We start from the raw sequence: 24,135 nt of genomic DNA on the forward strand, positions 1-24,135 counted from the left end.
TGAAATCCCCCCCTCACTCCCGGGCCCCTTTTGTGTTGTTCTTGCCAACGCAGCAGCCAGCCTGCTATATAGACTCCCTGCGCTGGAGGCCCATTCCACTTAACTCGCTTCATCAACCAGTCATGGGGAAGGTGAGCAGAACACAAGTTAAATAAAATGGAAAAAATGTTAAAGCCTCTATACAAGATCTATTGAGAGCAAATCATGTAATGCGCAATTATTCTTCCTTTGCAGATCACCTTCTACGAGGACCGCGGCTTCCAGGGCCGCCGCTACGAGTGCAGCAGCGACTGCCCCAACCTGCAGCCCTACATCAGCCGCTGCAACTCCATCCGCGTGGACAGCGGCTGCTGGATGCTCTATGAGCGCCCCAACTTCCAGGGCCGCCAGCACTTCCTGCGGCGCGGCGACTACTCCGACTACCTGCAGCGAGTGGGCCTCAGCGACTCGGTCCGCTCCTGCTGCCTCATCCCCCAAGTGAGTGCCCCACGGTGCCAATCACACTGCCTCAGGGCCCTCGCAGTATTATTGCGGGTGGTTAGTGTGAAGGAGACTTTCCCTTAAAAACGCCCAAGGATTACGTGCATTAGATACTTGCCTATGCCCAGATAGATACCCGTACAGAAACAACACAGACTATTGGGGAAGAATTCACTTAGAGAGTCCGTTTTCTTTTTCATTTTTCTACCAATAAATCCATCAAAAGTTGCCTGTAACGAAGCATTAACATGGTGGGACATAAAACAAAACTTGCAAATGGGAAATTGGTTGGACAAAAGAAGGCAGTATTTCTAACAAATTAATTTTTACCTACAGTAAGAGAATTGATAATGAATGAAATAGATAGGTTCCACTGTAGACTAGTAAAAATTGACAATTCTATTGTTAGTATAGGCTATTGAAAGGTAATGTCCAACTTTAAAAAAAGTAATTTGGAAAATTAGTTGAATTGTGATTTCAAGTGACTAAACCAATTTTCACTGACGTCACTTTAAAAATCCTACTTTAGTGGTGAATTTATATGTATATAAATTTAGGAGATAATACTCATATTTAAAAAATATCAGTCAAAATACTTTATATTTCCTTCTCACCCCTGCCCCAAATATTGGTTTAATACCTAGGAATCAAGGAATTAGGTAATTAGGAATTAGGAATATAAGATATTTGAGCTCTCAATAAATTCTAACCCAGACTTTGAATCTCTAAAAAAATCATGTCTTCTAGATAAGAAATAGAAAACAAGCATACAAATACTTGTTAAATGCTAGTAGGACACAGATCCATTCACAGCAATCTTAGAGTCTCAGTTTTTACACAGACAATCCCAACCTACCAAGTTGATCTGTTGTTTGATTGCTTCTTCTGTTCTTTCTGACTGTGGACCAAGCAGACAGGCTCCCACAGGCTGCGGCTGTATGAGAAAGAGGACCACAAAGGCCTCATGATGGAGCTGAGCGAGGACTGCTCCAGCATCCAGGACCGCTTCCATCTGAGTGAGGTCCGCTCCCTTCACGTGCTGGAGGGCTACTGGGTCCTCTACGAGATGCCTAACTACCGAGGGCACCAGTATCTGCTGAGGCCCCAAGAGTATAGGCGCTACCATGACTGGGGAGCCGTGGATGCTAAGGCTGGCTCTTTGCAGAGGGTGGTAGATTTGTGCTAAAATAGATTCACACTACCGTTTTCTCACTTTGGAACCTAATAAAGTATTTAGTCTGAATCACTGGCAATTGTTGGCTTCTGTTGTTCTTGTATTATGTGCCAATTATAATAATTCACCAGTAAATGCTCCCTGGTGATGGGGGATACCCCATTCCCTCAGAGTCCCCCTGGGTTGCCCCAGATAAGGAAAATAAAATAAGTCATTCCAGACACTCTCCATCTGCCAGGAAAATGGGGTTGCAATTCCCTCTAGTGGAGAATGCCCGGAGCCCTTCTCTTGAAGTGGTGAGAACAATATGCACAGGGGTATACAGCGTGCATGTAAAGGTCATCAACCAATGTCAAAAGTCTATGTTTACAGAAAACTGATAGAGGTCATAGATAACAATTGAAGGAACCCAGATTTGACTCAGGTCAGGGTCTGGTAGACAAGGTGGCTTCCATTTGGCCCTGAAACCTGGGAAACTGATCACATTCTATGCTCAACCCAAGCATCAGTACTCATTAACTCGAGGGCATTCTTAGCAAAGTAAGCTTCATAGGACTTAATGCATTCCTTTTCCAGGCCTAATTGTCCCCAGGAACCACCAGATCCAGATTAGGACCGTACCTGTCTCTTGTATTGTTTCACTGACCCTGTCAGGCTTTGGGCATAGCAGCCAAGAGATAAGGGTACTTCTTTAAGACAGAATGAAGACTCAGGCCATGACAAAGCCAAAGGGTGAGGGTTTTTTGCCCCTTCTCTGTGTCCCCCGAGTCCTTCCCTGATGGCCCCTATGCGACTGTGCCTGTCTTAAGCTGCCCCTGCTATTGAGGGGCCTTACCCATCATTGACTAACCAGCCATCCTCCACAACCAAGCAGGATGATGTGAGGGAGGCAGAGGCTGCGCTCCTGCCAGGGGTATAGGTTTTGTCTCCTCAGTGGCCTATTTTCCCAAGGCCTCCTTGCTCAGCTCCAGCCTTGGGGCCTTTTCGCCTCTCAGTGAGGCTACACGTCCCTGAAACCAAGCGGGGCGGTTCCCAACTCCCTGGTAAAGGAAGGATTTCTAGAGCCCTTTGAAGAGTGAATAAGTGGGAAGGACTTGAAAATCCTTCCCACTAGAAAAGCTCCAAGATAAAATAAGTCTAGAATAGGTTCAGAAGTGAGGATGGAGAGAGGAGGGAACCTCTCTGAGAATGTAAGGCAAGTCAACAGAGAGAAATGGGAGAGCATGACTGGTAAGAAAGGAGGGATTCAGCCTCCACTTTAAGGGACAACATTCCTTTTGACCCAAGAGGTGGTTGGAGGTCACAGAGGGTGACAAATGGGTGGTGAACAAAAGCCCACCTGGCAAAAAGCCTGATTGTACTATATAAGGAATTGTAGTTTTGTTCACTTTCAAGCACAGTATTATATGTAACTAACGCCAAGGTTGTCACTGGCTAGTGCCAAACTTTTGGACACATTACGGGCCCTCCTTCCTCATCCGAAGCAGCTTTTGATTGGGGTGTATCTCGTGGCCAGAACAACTGCTGGACCAAACACTGTGTGAATGGCAGAAGCTGACCAGCTGTACATGACACCCAGCTAATACAAATACATTAATGAGATACATATTAATATTTTAAATAGATTTGCATGATATAGTATACTATAAACATAAAAATCCTTTTACTCCAATAAAACAGTCTCAAATTTAAAGGCACATTGAAGAGAGCCAGACTTTCTGGAGAGCCAGACTTTCTGGAGCCCTTTGAGTGAAGTAAAATCTGCTTGCTTACAAGCAAAACCCTGCATATTAAAAAAAAAAAAAACAAAAAAAAACAAAAAAAAACTTTTAAAAAATCTTTTCATCAGTGGAGAATTAATTTATTTTTAATTTAAAATGTCTCCTCCAAAGTAAAAGCTTCCCATAATCTTACTACTTTACAAACTCTATGTATAAAGAAGTGGACGGGGTCCTTCTGATCCCGTCTTCATTGTCAACCTGTTAACACTTGGTAGACATGCTGCCCAAAGTTTTCCCTCATTTTGTAGATATCTCATAAAACACACCCCCACCCCCCAAAAATGAAATCATGCTGTATATATTAGCCCACAACTTGCTTTTAACATGCAATATTATGGACATATATCTAGGCCGGTACCTTATTATATTAAATAGCAGCATTGTATTACATTGTTTGGAGGCCCTCTATATTATTTCACCATTTATCTGTTGGTGACTGGGCCTTTCCAATGTTGCTTTTATTTTTTTATGTTTTTTTCTTTAAGGATTTTTTTTTATTTATTTTTAGAGAGAGGGGAAGGGAGGGAGAAAGAGGCAGATAAAAACATCAATGTGTGGTTGCATTTCCCATGCCCCCAACTGGGGACCTGGCTCACAACCTAGGCATGTGTCTGGACTGGGAATTGAACCAGTGACCCTTTGATTCGCAGGCCAGTGCTCAATCCACTGAGTCGCAGCAACCAGGGCCCAATGTTGCTTTTACAAACAAGGTTGCAAAAAATATTGTACATATACCTTTATCTACATATGCCATAATTACTGGAGGACGGAGACCTAAAAGTGAGACTGCCTGTTCATAGCACATGATATATGTATTTTCTTTATTTTAACAGTCTCTGCCCAATTATTAGCCACCAGAGAAGAGATCATAACATCTTTGATTTAGGATCTTCACCATTTATTGAGCACCTACCATAGGCCAGCCGAATGTAACACTGGGAAAGAAAAAACAACCAAAACAACCAAATAAAAGGCATGGTCCCCACCACCACAGAGCTCTATACAAACATAATACTAAAATGTTAGCACTAAATAATAAGCATAAAATCACTTTTTAGAGTGATTGCCCAGTACTGACCAGGTACTAAATAATACATATGCAATTACTTTTGTTTATCAAATACCTTTACTTATTATTTTAAAGTCATCCTGTAACAAGCTACTAGGGGAAATAAGTGGAGCAATATTATCTACATATTTCTTATGAGATGTGTTTTTATTCCTTAACAGTTGGGAAGGGACAAATATTTTCTTGATAGGACGCGCACATTTAGCACTTCCTTACGCATGTAACCTTTCTGTGACACTGTTTTTTCCAGCTGTGGGGCAGCATCTCCAGTGAAAACAGTTTCTTGTGAATAGAATGAAAAAAAAAATTGTCCTTGACCCAGCAGACAAGGGGCTGCGCAGGAGCAGCCACTTCTGCCTTTGCCCTTTTGGTTGGAGACCCGGAGGCCAGAAAGAAGCTGGTCACCAATTCTCCACCATTTCTCCTTCCCTCCAGCCCCTCCTTCCATCACCCCTCCGTGCCCCACCTTCCTGCCCCTTTACTCACTTGTCTAGCCCGCTGGTCTTAGGGCACAGGCCAGGCGAATTCTCCAATGTCCCTCCCACGCTTTGGGAGACATTTTAACAATGACCCACAGCTACAAAACCTTCCTGTTTCTTGTCCTAAAAGTGCCTGGGACTCACCTATAAATCTTCTAAGGAAGAGAAAGCCTAATAACAATCCAAACATTTTCTAAGTGATTTATTTTCTCTCTTTCTCTCATGGAAAATGACAATGAACTTGGAACCCAAACTCAGACAGCTTTTTTCTTCTTCAGCGTTCCGAAAGAGGAATGTGAGTAACCAGATTCCAATCACTTTTTATAGTCAGTCAGTGCTTTTACTTGAGTAAAGGGTTCTGAGAATGATAAAGATTGATGATATTGATAGTGGTAGAAGACAAGGAAGAAGATGCCTGAGTAATACTAATTCAGTTACAATGGAACTGTCATGTGACAAAGACGAGTATGACAGTTTTATAGTAAAACTGCATTTAATGAAGAACATTATTTTTTTCAGTTTTGAGATAAAATCGGCATACAGCACTGTAAAAGTTGTAAGTATACAGCATAATCACTTGACTTATATATAAGAAACATTATCTTGAAGGTGAAAAAAATAGTTTAATCCAAGTAACTTATATACTAGATAAATTAAGCCTATTATCTGCAATATCTGTGGGGAAAAAAACTAAATTAAATTTAAATCAAATTGATATTAAATTAAATTAAATAACATGCCCAGGGTCCCAGAGTCAGAAGAGGCAGGGATGAGGGTGCAGCCCAGGTTTGTCAAATGTCTTTATCTGTTATGCTGGCCCTGATGTGGGGAGTTCGATGGAGAAATAATTTCTGAAATAACCCTAAGGTAGGATTTTAAAGAATTGCAACACACAGAACACCCTATAAAAATGCTCACCATATTTTTCTTATTCTTTAAATCAAGTAGTTGTCAATATTTTAGATTTCACAGACCAATGATCTTTAAATAGGGACCAACATAGGATCATTAATTTTAATTATTCCAAGGATATTTAAAATGAAAAACAAAATAACAAAATTGAACAATTAAGCATTGTTTATTTGTATGTAATTTTACAAAAGAGAAAACGTTTACAAAAGGAGATTTTAACCCCCAAATACTCAAGTTCCTCATAAAGTATGGTTCAGACCAAGAAAGAATGTTTGAGAATATCAGTGTATAGTTTTTTTAAAAATCATAAAAACTGATAGGAACTGAGTAGAGTTCGGAAACACTCATTTGAGTTTGCCACTCAATGCCATCAGGGGCCAGGCCAATGATGTAAATAAGTGAAACAACCTCTTCTAAGACAACAAGGAGTGATGAGGAGTGTTGTGAACTATGGAAAATGTGAACTAAACTAAAACATTACCAACAAAAATCTAAACACTGTGCTAACCAAATAAACCTCAGATCCACAGCCCTCAGGGTTGTCAGTTCTCATTTCCATACTGGTTGAAAACTGGGGACAGCCACCAACAGTGAACATAAAAGTAGTCCCCAATGAATCTTCTAACCCCATGAAATTCCCTGGTTTCATGTTAAGCCCACAGAAACCAACCATGGAGGGTGGGGGAGTGAGGAGAGGAAACCCAACAATAACTAGCATTAAATTTTCTCTCCTTCCCAGTGAAATAACACTTAGATTCCTAAAATATTTTGAGTTATAGAAAATAAGAAAGTACTATTTCTTACACATTTCATTTTGTAGACTGACATTTACTTCAGCTATGCAAACTATTAACCCTCCATGAAGCAAAATCCTAACCTGAACTAGTCTCTTTTTCCTTCGCTTTTGTTTGAAGCCACCAGAATGTTGAAGGAGTGACTAAGGGTTACTTCTTATTCCTTATCTTTTGCTCTCCCTCCAAAGAGAGTCCCCATTAGTCATTCTTGGTGACTTGTATGGAGCTCTGCTTCTGTGCTACAGGTGTAAGGATTCTCAGGTCTTAACTTATGTTCACTTTGCACATTAAGAACAACTTGGCGCTTGGGTCTAGCTCACATTTCTTATTCCCAGAATTTTCTACAGAGAATTGATACCAACCTACATTTTAGTTCAAGTTATTCACTTTCAGTTCTATGAGGGGTGTAGGGTTTTTCCCCTGGTTTTTCTCCTGGGCTGAAATAAAGACTTTTTTCTTCCTAGTGAATGAAAAAACCAAGCCCAAAGTCCCTTGTTTCAGTCCCCCAGTTATATTCTAAATTTCTGTTCTAAGCACATCAGCTCCCACCATGTTCTTCTCTAAGCTCTCTTTGCATTTGGTTCTCTCTCATATTTTAATGTTTTCATCAACCAACATTTTCCCCACAGAAACAGCTCTGAGCAAAATGATTGCTTTTTAAAATTTATTTTAAAAATTATTGTTTTCTAAATTTTTAAATTAAAATGATGATTTTTATTCTTTAGATTCCAGCTGCTTATTTTTCATTATGTAAACATAAGCAGCTTTGGAAACGGATGCATTTACACAGCGAATAATAAGAACAGAACTTGGCATATTGTACATAGTTGGTGTTTAATTCATAGATTTCAACTTAAAAAGATTTATGACCTCAGTCAAGACAAAGTACTTTCAAGAGACAACACAGGATTGTGAATAATTTTTTGAGCGTGAAAGCAGCTAAATAAAGGCATTGGTTATCTTCTACTCCATTGGTCTTTCCGGTCCATCAAACCCTTCATTTCCAGGCCAATTATTACTTCCTAAAGTCTTCCTAGAGTTCCAGCCTCTGGACATTCATTTCTCCCTCTCCCTGCCCCCTCCCAACTCAAACTCCTCTTCATCTTCAAGTCATTAATTTCCTCTAAGTCAAAGCTTTGTGTCCTCTTGTTCCCCAGAGAACAAAGGTGCATGTAGATCCTCTGAGAAAGGGTTTCTCAGGTATTTAGTTTTTATTTTATAATAACCTAAGAGGACATCTGTCTTTTTGGTTGGTTGGTTGGTTTTGTTTTAAAGGTATAACTTTTTCTTATTTCCTTTTATTTCTCTTTTAGTTCTTCTTTCTGAGATTAAGCGTTTTAAAGCTATTCTCCCTTTTGAGTCACAATTAGCCAAGATGAAACGTCTAATCCTCAGTCTACTTCCAGGCAGGACTGCAACAAAGTCAGAGCCAGAGTAAACCCTGAAGAGCTGTGCTTGTTGAGTTTTGTGGTATTGTTTGTTTGTTTACCATCCTTAGAGTTTGAAAATCTGTGGACTCCCTTGGTAAACATTCCAATTTCTTACATCCATTAATGAGGAAGTTCTCTTAAAGGACTAATTTGGAATTCTCAACATTCAGTTAAGGTCATTTTCTTCTGAGTAACAATTAGTAGTCAGTGTTGTGACACTTAAGTAATATGATTGTTCTTACAGATTATTTTGTTTTTTTATTTTATATTTACCATATTAAGACCCTGCTTTTTTTGCTCCCCACTCACACGTTTTTGTTTTTCCCCAACCTATACAAATAACGGGGCGGAGTATATGTGAAATGGTTGAAGCTCTACCTCTATTATTAAATAGACAATGTCCCAAAAGACTTTTTTTCCCCAAACAGTCTCAATAGAATCAACCAGTGATAGCAACCCAAATACTTCAGAGACAATGAGACCAAAACCCACAATGAGTCCCATGGACTAGGACAGCAAAGAGAAAAAAAGAGAACATGAAAATCCCTTCATCATCCCGGGCCCCTTTTGTGTTGTTCCTGCTAACGCAGCAGCCGGCCTGCTATATAGACCCGCGACGCTGCGCCCATCCGCACCGTCCTTGTCCACCAGCCATGGGGAAGGTGAGCCCAGCGCCCAGGCCGGCGGGGGCCTCGGTCGGCGGGGGCGGGGCCCAGGCCTCTGAGCCTCTCATTCCCTTCCTTGCAGATCACCTTCTACGAGGACCGCGGCTTCCAGGGCCACCGCTATGAGTGCAGCAGCGACCACTCCAACCTGCAGCCCTACATCAGCCGCTGCAACTCCATCCGCGTGGACAGCGGCTGCTGGATGCTCTATGAGCGCCCCAACTTCCAGGGCCGCCAGCACTTCCTGCGGCGCGGCGACTATTCTGAGTACCAGCCGTGGCTGGGCCTCAGCGACTCCGTGCGCTCTTGCCGCCTCATCCCCCACGTGAGTCCCAGAACTATATCAGGAATGGGCTCTATGGACACATGGATAGTTTCAATGCAAAGGTTAAATATTTGGAGTAGGGATCATATAGAAAAATTCAGAGTTTGGACAAAAGATGCGCAATGATAGATTCATTCAAAATCGTTTTACCTGAACAAAAAGCAAAGTGTTACCCAGGTACTAATTAATCAACAAATATTTATTGAGCAAGAATATGTTGGCTGCTCTGGGCGGGTATAAAATAGAGGTCCTGGTCTGTCATAATTTACAATGGAGTTGTAGAAAAAACACTTTAATAGGAGAAAAATTAAGTGCTGGAACATAGAGTAGTTACTGCGCACAGGAGGAGTTGAAAAAAAAAAAAACTTTTACAACGATCATTTCTAAAAGACTTTCCTTTTTTCCCTCTGCTTGCATATGAATACAAATACAAGTATTTTCTCTCAGTGGTAAACGCAGAGATTTTATACATGTACCACACATATTTTTATTAACATCTTTTTAAGGACTAAGGTTTTTGAAAATTAGTCTTTGATTTTCTTTTCCATTTTCCTCATTCTGTTTATAAATTATTAAATGCGGATCCATTATTGTCTAAGACATGATGTTTAGCAATGCTTTCAACAGAAATATCCAAGCTCTTGGTGATCTTTCCAAGATTTATTTTAAACTCAGTGCAATGTCATTCATTTCATAAACTGACTTTATTTTTCAAACACATGTCCTTGAAAAATTAAAAATATTTCTTCAAAATGTCAAAAATAGCAATAAGCCGTTAAAAGTCTGGGTTTTTCTGTGGTATGGTGTACGGGTTAGTGTGATTACCATGGTTACCAGTTTGTCCTGGGAAATATTTGAATGTACTAAAGAGTGATATTTCCCTTTAAATTCCTTACGTCACACTTTATGATCTTGAAACAGTGCTGAATCTCCGCCTTGGAAAATGAGGAGTATATAAATATTCAGAATTGATTAATTTTCACCATATATTTCCAAATGGCTTGAGCTGGTCTCCATCAAAGTGGACTGCACGAATGTGTTGGAATCATTTCATGGCTTGCGTTTCTTCTCTTTCTCTCTCCAGATGGGCCAGGCTGGCTCTCACAGGATCAGACTTTACGAGCGGGAAGATTACGGAGGCCAGATGGTGGAGCTGACTGAGGACTGCGCCTCTCTCCAGGACCTCTTCCACTCTGGTGACATTTACTCCCTCCGCGTGCTGGAGGGCTCCTGGGTCCTCTATGAGATGCCCAACTACCGGGGGCAGCAGTACCTGCTGAGGCCTGGAGACTACAGGCGCTACCACGACTGGGGGGCCACAAGAGCCAGAGTGGGCTCGATGAGGAGGGCTGTAGATTTCTACTGAAGTAAGTTCTTCATCATTTCTCAATCTGGAAACTAATAAAATGTTTTCTGTGTGTTTCTGGCACTGATTTCCTCATGTTTTTCCTTGCATGTTACTTTACTTTTTTTATTTACATTCACATACACATACACAAACATAAGATGCAAATGGAAACCAAGATTCTTGATCCATACATAAGTCATGAAGGAAATCTTCACAATAGAAGTATGTCTTCATTTTAAGCAGAACTTCACAGTTTGCAAAACACATTTATAATACATTATCTCACTTGATTTTCTGGCCTTTAAACAAGTTGCTGCTTCGAACTAGATTACTAGAAATCTGTTCAGATTTCAGTTTGAGGAGTGAGGATCTGAGGGTCAGAAATAGTGTGAACCACTTTTTAAGTCAGGAATTGTGAAGCTGGATACCATAATGGGTTTTTAAACATGTTTGAATCCCCTCAATGGTATGCAAAGTCAAGTTCATAAATCTCTGGCAGACTCCCTTGATACTGAGGTGGCCACGTGCAACTCTCTGGACATTGGAATGTAGGTGGAGGGACGCTGTGGGGGAGGAAGAAGAGATGGCGCTAGAAAAATTTTTGCCTTTCTGGTGAAAGGGAGCAGCTGCTCCTGGTGCAACAATTCCCTTTTGTATCAGACATTTTACATCCAAGAGGACAAATATGACAGAAATGCCACAATTTCAGGAATGCTGGCCTGGATGTGGTCAAGGTCCTGAACCAATGTCTATAAGGCTTTTCAGAGAAACAGAACCAATGGGATATATATGAGGATATTTATTATAGAAATTGACTCATGTGATTATCAAGTTCCATGACCTACAAGCTGGAGGGCCAGGAAAGCCGGTGGTATAATTTAGGCTGAATCCAAAGGTCTAAAATCCAAGAACTCCATGTCTGATGGCAGGAAAAGATGGATGTTTTAGCTCAAGAAGAGAGAATAAATTCTTCTTTCCTCTACCTTTTTATCCTATCCAAGCCCTCAACAGATTGGATGATGCATTGATAAGGGCAATGTTCTTCACCCAGTCCAAGAATTCACATGCTAATCCCTCCAGGAAACATCCTCATAGGCACACCTCAAAATAATGTTTACCAGCTATCTGGGCATCCCTTAGCCAAGTCAAGTTAAAACACAAAATTAACCAACACACAATGACAGCAATCTTTTACCTTCAGACTTCTTGTAACGGGAGTAAAATACACCCACATGTGTTTATGCCTCTTGTAACTGCTGTATTCTATTACGTGTAGTTCAACACATTTCTACATGATATAGAGTATATGTGAATTTTTCTGAGGTGACTCAGAATTCAGAGTCTCAAAGAAATTCCTAATGGAAAATGCCAAGAGAGAGTGAGAGAAGAAAGAGAGGGAGGAAAGGAAGGAGGGAGGAATTAGGAAAGAAAGCCACTATGAAGTCATATGATGTTTAACATACTTTAGACCTAGAGATCATCTAACCTAGATAACTCACTGTAAGTAAGGGGAAATTTTATGTAGAATTTTACATAAAATTCTAACATCAAACAGTAATAAAAATGGCATCAAGATCCAGAACTCACAGCTCAGAGATCAGTGATTTTCCATTATGGAATCAGGAAGATTCTTGTGAGAGTAACAACAGCACTTGCTTATAGATTCTTACTTTGAGATCATTATAAACAACCAACCAGGAATTGAATTATATATATAAGATAATCCAAAGATGCATTCTCTCTCTGTATATATGCACATATTCACACACAGATATATATATAAGTTTCTACATATGCGTGTGTTAGTATACTATATGTGCAAGGTTATAGGGAAGCAGGGCATTAAATTCACTTACATTGGCCCCCTCCTGCCCCTTGTTCTGTCTTTCTTGTGCTCCCATTGCTAGAGTTCTAGAAAGGAAGAGTGGGGACTATGTACATGCTCAGACTGATCTGGTCACGTCATGTCTCTGATTAAACCTTTGATGTTTCTCCACTGTTCACAAGGAAATATTCTACTTCCTTCAAGAACCAGGTTCCAGCCTGTCTACTTCATCTCTGATTACCTAACCCCAGCTGTCTTTACTCCCACCTCACTGGAGTCCCCCAAGCACACCAAGCACACATTACATATGTGTGTCTTTGCCCACACCTTTCCCTCACCTGGGCTATTCTTCCCCACCTTCTCCCTGATGAGCAGCTCATCCTCCAAAGCTTGATCAAAATTTATCCCAATCTTTCACCAAAAATGGGTCTGAATCAGTCAGGATGCATTAGGCTGAACATTGCAGAAAGGCCCTATCAAATATACAAACATGGAAATCTATTAGCTCACATGACAGAAGTCCTAGGATGCACAGGATTTAGGGATGGTTGATTCAGCAGCTCAACAACATCGTTAGGGCCCCAGGTTTTGTCTGTCTCTCTCCATAATTAGCATTTGCATTGTCCTGAAGCTGGTGTCCCTGGTAACCATCGGAGAGCTGCCACTGGAACAGTATATAATTGTGCCCAGATCACAAGTTCTAGGATTAAGAAGGACCTGGAAATATCAGGTTCTTGAGTGTAAACTTTGGAGATATAAAGAAACCAGAATGAAATAAAGGAAGAAAGAGTGAGGAAGCCCACAGAAGAAAAGGTAGTAATAGAAAAAAAAAAGAATTTAATGGTAATTGTTATTCTTTTAATTCTCATTCTAAAGTAAGAGGACTGTAAGAAATTTAAAATAAATTCTGCTTTTAAAAAATTTAAAATACTTTTTAATATTTTAATCCCTAAGATTCACATTTTCATTTTTTACAAACAGTATAATGATCAAAATCAAGAAATATTATTGATAAAATTAATCTTGATATTTTTCTTCTTGCTCATGAAAGATGCTTTAAATTGTGGGATAATATATATAACATAAAATATTTCATTATAACCATGATTAAGTGTATAATAAGGCATAAAGAACATTCACACTGTTGTGCAACTATCAACATTATTTACTTCCAGAGCTTTTTTATCATCCCAAACTCTGTACCCATTAAATAATAACTCCCTATTCTCACTTCCCTCCTTCTCCTGGTAACCATCATTCTACTTTCTATCTTCATGAATCTGGCTATTCTAAACAACTCAAATAATGGAATCATACAATATTTGTTTTTCTGCATCTGGCTTATTTCACTTAACATAACGTTTTTGAGGTTTGTCCATGTTGTGACAGTTATCAGAATTTCCTTCCTTTTTAAGACTGAATGATCTTCTATTCCATGTATATATCACAACTTGTTTATATGTTTCTCCTTCAATTAGTTATTTCCAACTTCAGCTATTGTAAATAATGCTGCCATAAACATTGGTGTACAAATATCTGTTTAAGTCCTTGTTTTCAATTCTCTTGGGCATATGCCTGGATATAGAATTGCTTGATAGTATGGTAATTAGATGTTTAGTTTTTGATGAACCACCATACAGTCTTCCACATTGACTGTGCCATTTTACATTCCCACCAAACCAGCAATGCAAAATATTTCCAATTGCTCCTCTTCCTCACTAACACTTGTTATTTTCTGTTTTGCTTTTGTTTGTTTTTATAATAGCCATCCTAATGGTGTAAAGTAGTACCTCATTATAGTTTTTATTGTATTTCCCTAATAATCAGTGATATTAAGTATCTTTTCATGTGCTTATTGGCCATTTTGAGAAATTGTTTATTCAAGTTTTTTTAATTGAGTTTTAAATTTGTGTTTTGTTGCTGAGCTATAGGTGTTCCTTATATATTTGGATATCAGTCCCTTATCATATATATGATTTGTAAATGTCTCCTACTATTCTACACGTTGCCTTTTCACTCTGTTGATAGTCTCCTTTGGCATCAAAGGATTTTATAGGGTGGGGCAAAAGTAGGTTTACAGTTGTTTTATGGAAAATAATAAATAATAATACAAGATTAAACTCTGTGTTTCTCATTCTCCCAACCACAAGCTTACTTTTGTTCCACTCTTTTTCTGAAGTCCAGTTTGTTTATTGCTTACGCCTTTTTTTTCCACAACCAAGAAATCATTGCAAAATCTAAAGTCATGAATGTTTTCCCCTCTGCTTTCTTCTAAGAGTGTAATAGTGTTAGCTCTTACATTTAGGCATTTAATGCATTTTGAGTTAATTTTTGTATATGGTGTAAGGTAAAGCATCTAACACTTTATTCTTCTGCATGTGGATGGCCAGTGTTCTGAGTACTATTTGTTGAAAAGAATGTCCTTTCTCCCTTGAATGTCTTGGCAACCATCAAAAACCATTTGACCATATATATGAGTGTTTGTTTCTGGGTTCTCGATTCTATTCCATGGGTTTATATGTCCCTCTTTATGCCAGCACCACACTGTATTGATTACTCTAACACTGAAGTACATTGTGAAGTCAAGAAATGTGAGTTCTCCAGCCTTATTCTTTTTCAAGATTATTTCAGGTGTTTGGGTCCCTTGAGATTCTATACGAATTTTAGGATGGGTTTTTCTATTCTTGCATAAAACGTTGTTGGATTTTAGAGCGATTTCAATGAATCTGTAAATCACCTTGGGTAGTATTACTATTGGAACAACATTAAGTCTTCTAATCCACAGATACAAGATGTACTTAAGTACAGTAGCCTTCTTTTTCTGTCTCTATTCCCCCCACCCCCGCTTTATTAATATCTTAAGTTTCCTTCCTCTGAGAGAGTATGTGGTAGACTTCTTTTAATTGGACATTTTATTTTGCTTTGTTAAAATTAAACTCACCTCTATTGGGGAAAAGTAGTGTCAACGCCAGGGTGATGACTAAGCAACTCCTCACTATCAGGTTGTGTTCAGATAGTTGCTCAGACTGTTTTTCTTTTTCCTCATCTGTAAAATGAGGCTAATAGGAGTAACTAAATCCTAGAATTGTAATGAGGATGAAAGGAACTTATCTGGCACATGGCAAGCCATCTCTTCCCTAGGTAGAAACTCACATTATAAACATCAAGGGTCTCTCAAGTCCTGCTTTTTAGTTAGGCAAAACAAGTAACCAACAAAGTGATTCCAGTAGCTTCTGTAAAGCTCACTCTTACCCAAATAACATCCCAGCAGCTTGGAATGTCACGGTTAGGGATTCTCCAATTTGACTTCGACAGAGTCCTGGGGAAAATGTACCATTTTCCGTAAAGTTTGAAACCCTCTCAGAGGGGGGTTTAACACCTGATAGGACTCTACTGGCACGAGGAGCCTGATCACCCGGGCTTCCCCTTTCCCGTCCTGACTCTTCCAATTACACACCGCCAGCTCTGTCCTTAGCTTCTCATAAAGAAGGGAAAGGCTGACAGCAGTGTCCACACATGTCGGGCTGTCCTGAAGGTCAAGTTAGAAAATGTACACGAGTCCTTTACAAACCCCGGAAGATACACTGTCAGAGTCTTTAATATCACAGAGTGAATTTCTTATGAGAACCGCCCCTGAAGAGGATTTAATGGGGGAAGAAGGAAGATATTGAATGGGTACCTGCTGGGAAAGAACAAGCAGATAAAAGAAAAAGTGCTCAAGGAAAGGCAGACAGGGTTTGCCCAGAACTACAGATTATCTTTCCATTTTTCTCAAGGTTTTATATCTATTGATCTGTAAAGTCCTCTTTCATCGTCTTGAGCTTCCATTATTATTAATAACCGTAAACTATTTTGCCCAAGCATATATTAGAGCTAAGAACTGAAACCTAATCTTTATGATGGCACCTACTTTTCAAAATTTTAGATTAACAGGGCTTAGAGCAGAAAGAAAGGTAACAAAGAGTTGCCTGTGCTTAGTTGCCAGCAGTCTGTGCCTTACTTTAGAAAAAACAACTTGACTTTCTCTCTCCCTAGCCTCTTCTAAAACTGTTGAGAGTCAAAATAATGCCTTTGGGCCATGATATATTTGTCTTTTTATTTTAATATCTTATTATTTTATATCATCTAACATGGAAAGCCCCAGGCCACCATAAGTCCATGAAGGAAAGGACAAAACAAACATATACGATCGTTACAGCACCTAAGAATGGTACTAAATAGAGCCTGCATGGCTGATACAGGTTGTGACTCAAATAACTCTAGGGAACACCATTCATACCATGGTCGATATGCCTTTTTGAGTTTTACAGTGTACAACCTATCCAACTGTACATAACAGCTTTGGTGTTGGAACTCTCTTTCTTACATTTGATATAGGAAAGACAAAGAAATGTCCATCCCCCCAGGACTGTGTATGATTAGTTGCCAGCGGCGGGATTTTCTTGCTTTTCCTCATCTGCTGATTGCTGAATCCACAGAGCAGCTCCCACAGGATCCCGCTCCACGAGAGGGGAGATTACAGAGGCCAGATGGTGGAGTTCACTGAGGACTGCTCCTCGCTTTACGACCGCTTCCCCGTCGGTGAGATCCACTCCTTCCACGTGCTGGAGGGCTCCTGGGTCCTCTGCGAGATGCCCGAGTACCGGGGCGGCAGTACTTACTGAGGCCGGGGACTACAGGCGCTACCACGACCTGGAGGGATGGGGGGGCCCAAGTGCCAGAGTGGGCTCACCAAGGAGGGCCGTGAATTTCTACAGAAATGTTTTTACTCTACCCTTTTCTCCATCTGAAAGCTAATAAAATATGCCCTGCGTGTTTCACGTAGTCACAGAGTCCTGTTTTCCTTTCAGGCTCCTTGGAAGGGCTCAGCAAAAATCAAGCTGGGGATAATGTGCACTTTCTTACACGTAATGGTGGAGAAGGTGGTGCTGGGCGAGCCGCTAAGAGCACAGCCGCTGGAGCCAGAACGCTGGGCGCAAACCCACGTCCCAGCTGTGGGTGAGGAGCCGAGTCACTTAGCGTTTCTGTGCCTTGGCTTCCTAATTCGTAAAAACTGGAATAAGAACATGCTTCATCTCCTAAGGTTGTAATAGGGATTATTGTTAATCATTATTAGTTTTTATGTTTAATTCTCTTAACAATGGGCACAAAGTAAATGCTGTATAATAAGTATTTAAAACATACTTATTGCTTAGCATTATGCTAAGCAAAATAAGCCAGGGGGCGAAAGACAAATACCATATGATCTCACCTGTAAGTGGAACCTAACGAACAATACAAGTATGCAAGGAAAATAAGACCGGCAACACCGAAAGGAAAAGAAACCAACAGAGACAAGAGGGACGGAGGGAGGGGTGGGCAGGGGGAAAAGGAAGGGAAGGGGAAAGTCAAGGAACATATAGCAAGGACTCATGGACAAAACCAAAGTGGGGAAGGATTGAGGGAGGGAGGGGGGAAGGGGGCAAAGGAAAGTGGTGGGAGGAAGACAGAGACAAATTTATTTGGAAAAATAAATTAATTAATTAAAAAAATAAAAAATAAAATAAAATAAAAACATAAATATCCCTTGGTTATTACTGAGTCTTTCTTTGGACCTTAGGAATTAGTGTTTGTCAGGGTATCAAAAATGGGTTGAGGATCACCTGCATCAGAATCACCCAGGACACTTGTTAAAGTGTAAATTCCTAAACTCCACCCCCAGGTGAGTTTTATGCAAATGACTTAACTTAGTTACTTTCACCTATGTCCTTCCAGCTTTCCTTTTTCTAAAAAAAATATATATATTATATATTTATTGATATTTTTGAGAGAGATAGAGAGGAAGGAGAAAGAGAGACATTGTTTTTTGTTGTTCCACTTACGCACTCATTGGTTGCTTCTTGTATGTGCCCTGACTGAGCATCAAACCTGCAACCTTGGCACATTGGGACAATTCTCTAACCAACTGAGCTACCTGCCAGGGCCTTCCAGCTTTCTTTAAAAAACAAAATACTTTCTTTAAAAACTGAATTGGGATATTGAATACATTATTTTGGTACATGGGTTGTTTCTCTTACTATTAACTGCTAAGGTTGTTTGAAGAAAATTTATAAACAAAAAGAGAGAGGAAGAAAACAGAAAGACACCAGCTATGAGGCTGCTGCAGACATTCAGAGGGGATTTCTTATGTACTTGCATATTTGAGAAGCCCTGGGCTAAAGAGTGCTGGTATCCCCTAAATCCGGTGCAGTGTAGATTGCTTGTTTTCACATCTTATTGTACATTAGAAACATCCATGGAGCTTTTAGAAATGCTAATGCCTGCCCTGGCTGATGTCCTCAGTGGACTGAGCACCAGCCTGTGCACCAAAAGATCGCCAGTTCTATTCCCAATCAGGTCACATTGCTTGGGTTGCGGCCAGGTCCCCAGTTGGTGTCATGAGAGGCAACCGATCACTTGCACATCAATGTTTCTTTCTCTCCTTTCCCCTGTCTCTGAAAGCAAATAAATAAAATCTTTAAAAATGCTAATGCCTGGGCCACACTCTCAAAGTTTCTGAATTAATAATATAATCCTCAAATAATTTTTCTCTTCTGATTTAACATTTATAGACTTACGTACGCTATTTTATTTATTTATTTATTTGGTTTAGATGTTCAAATAGTTCTAATATTTTCATAATAAAAAAGCTTGATTGGTAAACAAGACTTGAATCCAGGGCCAAGATGGGACTTCCAACTTCTCTTCACGTCAGACTAACCACCAGGCACAGGCAGAGCGGCTCTGGATTGCGGGTGCCCTTCCCAAGGACAGGCCAGCCCTGGTGGCGGAGTTGGGCACAGCAGGGAGCGTGCAGGGGGCCCAGGACACACAGCCCCTCCGGGAATGTGCAGAGACTCTGGGAGCCACGGCCCTTTCCAATTCGGATCTTTGATGGATTAGGCCAGCTGAGCCACCCAAAGGTGGTTCATTTACTTTGTTGAAAAGACATCTACCTTGCTGAAGAACAAGATGTTTAAAATATGAAGAAGGCTTTAGGCCCCAGCTATGCTTAAATTTACTCTCAGCTGTATCTATTACTAACAAGACAGTTTTCCATTCACAGATCCTTGCTTTTTCTCTTTGTACACTGCTTCTCACATCTATTATTGATTTATGGGTCCTGTAATTCTTTTCTTATTCTTTCTTTCTTTTTTTTTTAGTGAAAATTTGGATGACTTTTGTGCCAGAGAGAAGTTAAGTGAATAAAAATTCCATAAATGCAAACTCTTTGAAGTAGCTTCCTTTTCTTCCAAGACAACACTTTTGCTTTATCTAGATGAGAGCTCCACCCAGTGCTCACCAGACAGAAGGAAGGCAAGTGTGGTTTAAAAGCCTCTTTCAAATGGCAAGAGATTATTTTGCACCTTTTAAATATACTCTGCTATGCAGTGTACTTGGAGTATCCTTATAATTTAGCCAAAGTGCTTAGTAAGCAAGTGTAAATATTATTTTGAGAGCATTGTGACACATCATAAGCATCTCATAAAAGAAGCTGAAGAAAGGCATGACAATGGATCTCTGTTCGCCAGCCCTTTCGAGTGGGAAGCCGGCATTTGCACTGTGCCCTTAACAGAGGCCCTTGTCTTCTTCCTCCATCGCAACACCTGCCAGGCCCACTTCTCATTTATAAGCATTTGAGTTCATGAGAAAGACAGATCCCATTCTTGTTCAAGTATTTCCTCCACTTCGCTTTCAAGCTCAACTCCTGTCACTTATGATTTCTCAGCCAACTCTTTTTTATAGCCTTTACATCTTTTCTTATCATTGTATATGTATGAATTGTTGCTTTACAGATGTCTTGATTAATATCCTTTAGAGGAAAAAAAAAGAATACTTAATCCAAATCTTGTTGGTTAACTTCCTGGGTTGTCTATCCCTCTCTCAGTGTCTTCATCCCACAGCTCTTAAAATATCCTAGGTCGATCTAAGTGTATTTGGAGATAATAAGCAGTGTGCAGTGTGGCTCCTCTGCTGCCCGTCCTTGCATTTGAAAGCCACGACCTTGGTGCTTTAGAACAACACCCAAGCTGTGTGTCTTGAGGCTGCTGTGAATAGTATCCTTCAAGTGATGTTTCCTTTCCCTGAACCCTCCTACTCCCAGCTTACTCTGCTCTCAAAGGTGAGAACTGGGAGCTGTTGACGTAACTCACCAATCCAGTTCACGTTCTCAAACCCTCTGGGCTTTGTTAAGCATTCCAGAAAACCTCCACCTGGTGAACCGCCTGGAAGAGGAAGGCTGCAAAGCAGCCCAGATCCCGGAGCACAACAAGGGTCCACCAGCCTGGAAAGGTGCCCTCTCCCTCTTACTCTGAGTTGGGGGTCACCTGCCTCAGGATCCTGGCTTGGAAAAGAAGATAAACCCTGCCTTAACCTCAACATCTTTTCCTTCCATGAAATCAAACTGGTCCATTCGAAACTCTCTCCCTAGCAGACTCTCCATGGACCAGCACTCCACTGGCCATGTTTCGGATTCTCCTCCGTGGTCTCCACAGCTCACTTTTCCACCTACTTCATAATCTCTTTTTCCTCATGATGCTTCTTTAACATTTATTTGATCAGGCTTTATTTAAAATTTTTCTATTCCTTCCTCATCCTGTATTATAAATCTCCATTCAAGCCCTAGCTGGTGTGGCTCAGTGGATTGAGCGCAGGCCTGCAAAGCAAAGGGTCACCGGTTGTGTTCCCAGTCAGGGCAGATGCCTGGGTTGCAGGCCAGGTCCCCAGTAGAGGGCACATGAGAGAAAACCACACATTGATGTTTCTCTGTCTGTCTTTCTCCCTCCCTTCTCTTCTGTCTAAAAAAAGTAAATAAATAATAAAATCTTTAAAAAAAAAAAGAACCAACTATTTAAAAAAAAAATCTCCATTCAAGGATTCACAGTACACAATTTTGCTTGTTTGATCCTCCCCAGGTTTATTGAGATATAATTGACATATAATATTGTGTAAGTCTAGGGTATATATACAATGTGATGATTAGATATGTGAATATATTGTAAAATGCTGACCACAATAAGGTTAGTTAACGTATCCCTTACCTCACATAATTACCATTTTGTTGTTATTGTAATGGTAAGAACATTAAAGCTTTTCTCTGATAGCAGTTTTCAAGTAAACAATGTAGTATTGATAACTCTACACCACCCTGTGTACTGGATCCCTGGAACCTACCCGTCTTATAACAAACTCTGTTCTCTGAACTGTACACAATTTTGCATTTAAGAAGCAGCAGCAGCAAAATAGATAGATAGATAGATAGATAGATAAATAGATGTAAAAATGGCAGTAGCACTATAACAATCTCTCAGAAATAATCATTACAACTTCTAAAATATTTCAGTTGTTGCAGTTACAGTTCACCATAGCTACTGAGCCTATTTTCTGCTGGAAGCATTGCTCCTGAATTCTTAAGTGTTTAGAGAATAAAGGACCTAGTTTTTGGAGTTATACTTAGATACTAAATTTACCATGAACTAGTTGTGAGACATCGGGGAAGCTACTTAACCCCTCTAAGGTGCAGTTTTTTTATCTGCCTGATGGGGATGGAAAGAAAACCACCCTGTGGGGTTTCGTGAGACATAACAACGTATAATGTTGTAAAATGGCTAACGTATAGGAAGTAACTTCTTAAGCGTTAGCTATTAGCATTACATTTTATTTATCTTTCATTTGTATTTGTGGAGTTTTAAAAATTACCATGAAGCCCAAAGCTTAATGAAGAGTGTCATAGGAATAAAGCAGTTTGTCTAGAAATAATGTAATTATATGAGTATTTAATTTATGGAACTCTAGTAGCTAGAATGCAGGAAATAATTGATCTACTATTCTCCAAACTAGTCAAACAAATTGATCAATTTTAGGCAGTACATTGCAAAGGGATTATTACTATCATGTCACATTTTCTAGAGAGGACACTGCAATTATAAAACTACCTCTGGTGAGTAAAGAAACTGGGACTATTGGGACTAGAGAAGAAACAGTTTGTATTTTCAGATGGTTAAAGACTCCCATGTGAAAAGGAGCCTAGAATAATTTTTGGTGTGAGTCCAGTACCGAGTTAATACTAATAGGTGTCACTTATGAGGAGGCTGTTTTTGGTTCAACATTAAAAAAAGGCTTTAAAGTAGCTAGAAGTATGGGGCAATGCAATAGACTCCTTGCACAGTATGACCATCTTGTTCAACAAGGTACTCAGGTATTCACTGAATAATAGAGAGGATTTCTGTAAAGGTGGGAATTGAATTAACTCTAAGGTCTCTCCTTACTCATGGGAGTTTGTTTATATGATTCTCAGTGTGTTGGATTCCTTTTTTGTTAAGTGACAGACCCTTCACTGAAGAGAGTTTAAAGTGAAACAGCATTAGAACTAAGTTGTCACAGCTGCGGTCACGCAGCGCTGGATTCGAGGAGTCAGGCAGCGCTATGCATTCCTCTGCGTGGGCTTCGTCCTTACACAGGTGTAAGTCATGGCTTAAGTATGAAGCACTGTGAATGAAGGTAGTTGTCAGGGTTCGCTGCAGGGGTATGGGTGTTTTTTTAAATTTTGTTTTGTTTTGCTTGAGGGGGGAGGTAGTTTCATTTTAATTTCATGGGCTCCTTTCCCTCTTTTTATGCTGATCTAATTACATTGATTAAAAGCACCTAACCAGTTCTTTAGGATATGCTAACCAAGTCTAACTTTACTTAGACACTGTACATGGACAAGCTTGATTGTTTGAATCAAAATGGGAACGTTAAGTGAATATCATGGCCCTCACTAATAACACTGTGACTTTGCTGTCAAATGTAGAGGCCTCCTTTGAAGAAAAAGCTTGTGACCATTTTGTATGGCTTGTCTGGAAACTTCTATAAATCCTATGTTTTAGTGAAATACTTTTTGTTATTCTAAAAAGGAGCATGTAAATTAGAATTCTATTTTTCTTTGTGTGTACATGTGAAAAAAAAGTCTGGAAAAATAAACATTAAAATGGGAATGATGTTTATCTCTAAGGTGTGGGATTCAAGATGATACAAATTATTGTTTGGCTATTTTTTTCCTTCAACAAATACTTATGAATTATACAAAAGAAAAACATAATTAAGTTAAAATAAACTTTACAACTTAGGTCAGGAGACCAATTTGACTCAATAGACAAGGATTTTGTAATGGACAGGTATTGAGGCCTTCTATGTACCAAGTAGTGTTATAAAACTGCAGAAAATAAATATCATGTAGGCATAGTCCTGGATAGCCAAGAGAGATAGACCTTCAAAAAAGTGATTTAAAATGAAAAAAGAAATAAGTGCTGTGAGAATTTAACATATTTCTTTGGGAACGAGCAAAAAGAGCCACCCTGGGGTGCCATACAAAGTATTTCAGACCCCATATGGCAGAGGCGCAGGCCTATCAAAATGATGCCACCGGCAGGGCCCCAAAGCCAAAACGGGATCCCGAAGGAGTGATTTGAGTGAGCCTCAAGGTTCAGGGCCAAGGTGACCTGCCAACTGCCATGGAGGCATTTCAACATTTTTACAATCGGTTCAGGAAGGAGGCTGCCATGAAACTATCCCATGTTATTTTAGTACAAGGAGGATGAGCAGGGAAAGCATATTGCAGGCAGAGGGAAGGGCAGGTCTAAAGGCATGGAGGGGAGGATGTGTCCAGATGTCCTGGCAGGAGTTTCCCAGGGTGCTTAGCATTGAATCAGGAAGGACACAACTCCCTGTGAACTGCCTGTTGACTGGGAGGATTAAGTGCCCTGAGAACAGGCACCAGTATCTGCCCTCAGCCCCTTGGTGTAGTAGGAGATCCCTGTGGAGCAAATTGGCCAAGAGAGAGAAGACAGCAGCCCC

The 24,135-nt window shown here is 40.1% G+C and overlaps 2 protein-coding genes across 2 annotated transcripts; both read left to right on the forward strand.

Annotated features, from left to right (window-relative positions):
• Positions 1–122: 122 nt before the first annotated feature.
• LOC129080595 (gamma-crystallin C) lies at positions 123–1,666 on the forward strand. The gene is made up of 3 exons (XM_054586121.1): positions 123–131; positions 235–477; positions 1,394–1,666. Exons 1-3 carry the CDS (start codon positions 123–125, stop codon positions 1,664–1,666), a joined length of 525 nt encoding a protein of 174 aa, XP_054442096.1.
• Positions 1,667–8,772: 7,106 nt separating this feature from the next.
• On the forward strand, positions 8,773–10,475 carry LOC129080695 (gamma-crystallin F-like). Its single transcript, XM_054586197.1, has 3 exons — positions 8,773–8,781; positions 8,867–9,109; positions 10,203–10,475. The coding sequence occupies exons 1-3, from the start codon at positions 8,773–8,775 to the stop codon at positions 10,473–10,475; spliced, it is 525 nt and encodes a 174-aa protein (XP_054442172.1).
• The last annotated feature ends 13,660 nt before the right edge of the window (positions 10,476–24,135 follow it).

The sequence above is a fragment of the Pteronotus mesoamericanus genome, unplaced genomic scaffold (genome assembly GCF_021234165.1).
Source record: "Pteronotus mesoamericanus isolate MK-2021 breed Mesoamerican mustached bat unplaced genomic scaffold, CSHL_Meso_final contig_90, whole genome shotgun sequence".
NCBI lineage: Eukaryota > Metazoa > Chordata > Mammalia > Chiroptera > Mormoopidae > Pteronotus > Pteronotus mesoamericanus.

Coding starts and splice junctions, on each gene's coding strand:
- LOC129080595 (XM_054586121.1), top strand. Junction 478..1,393: donor CCTGCTGCCTCATCCCCCAA/GTGAGTGCCCCA, acceptor TGGACCAAGCAG/ACAGGCTCCCACAGGCTGCG.
- LOC129080695 (XM_054586197.1), top strand. Junction 9,110..10,202: donor CTTGCCGCCTCATCCCCCAC/GTGAGTCCCAGA, acceptor CAGATGGGCCAG/GCTGGCTCTCACAGGATCAG.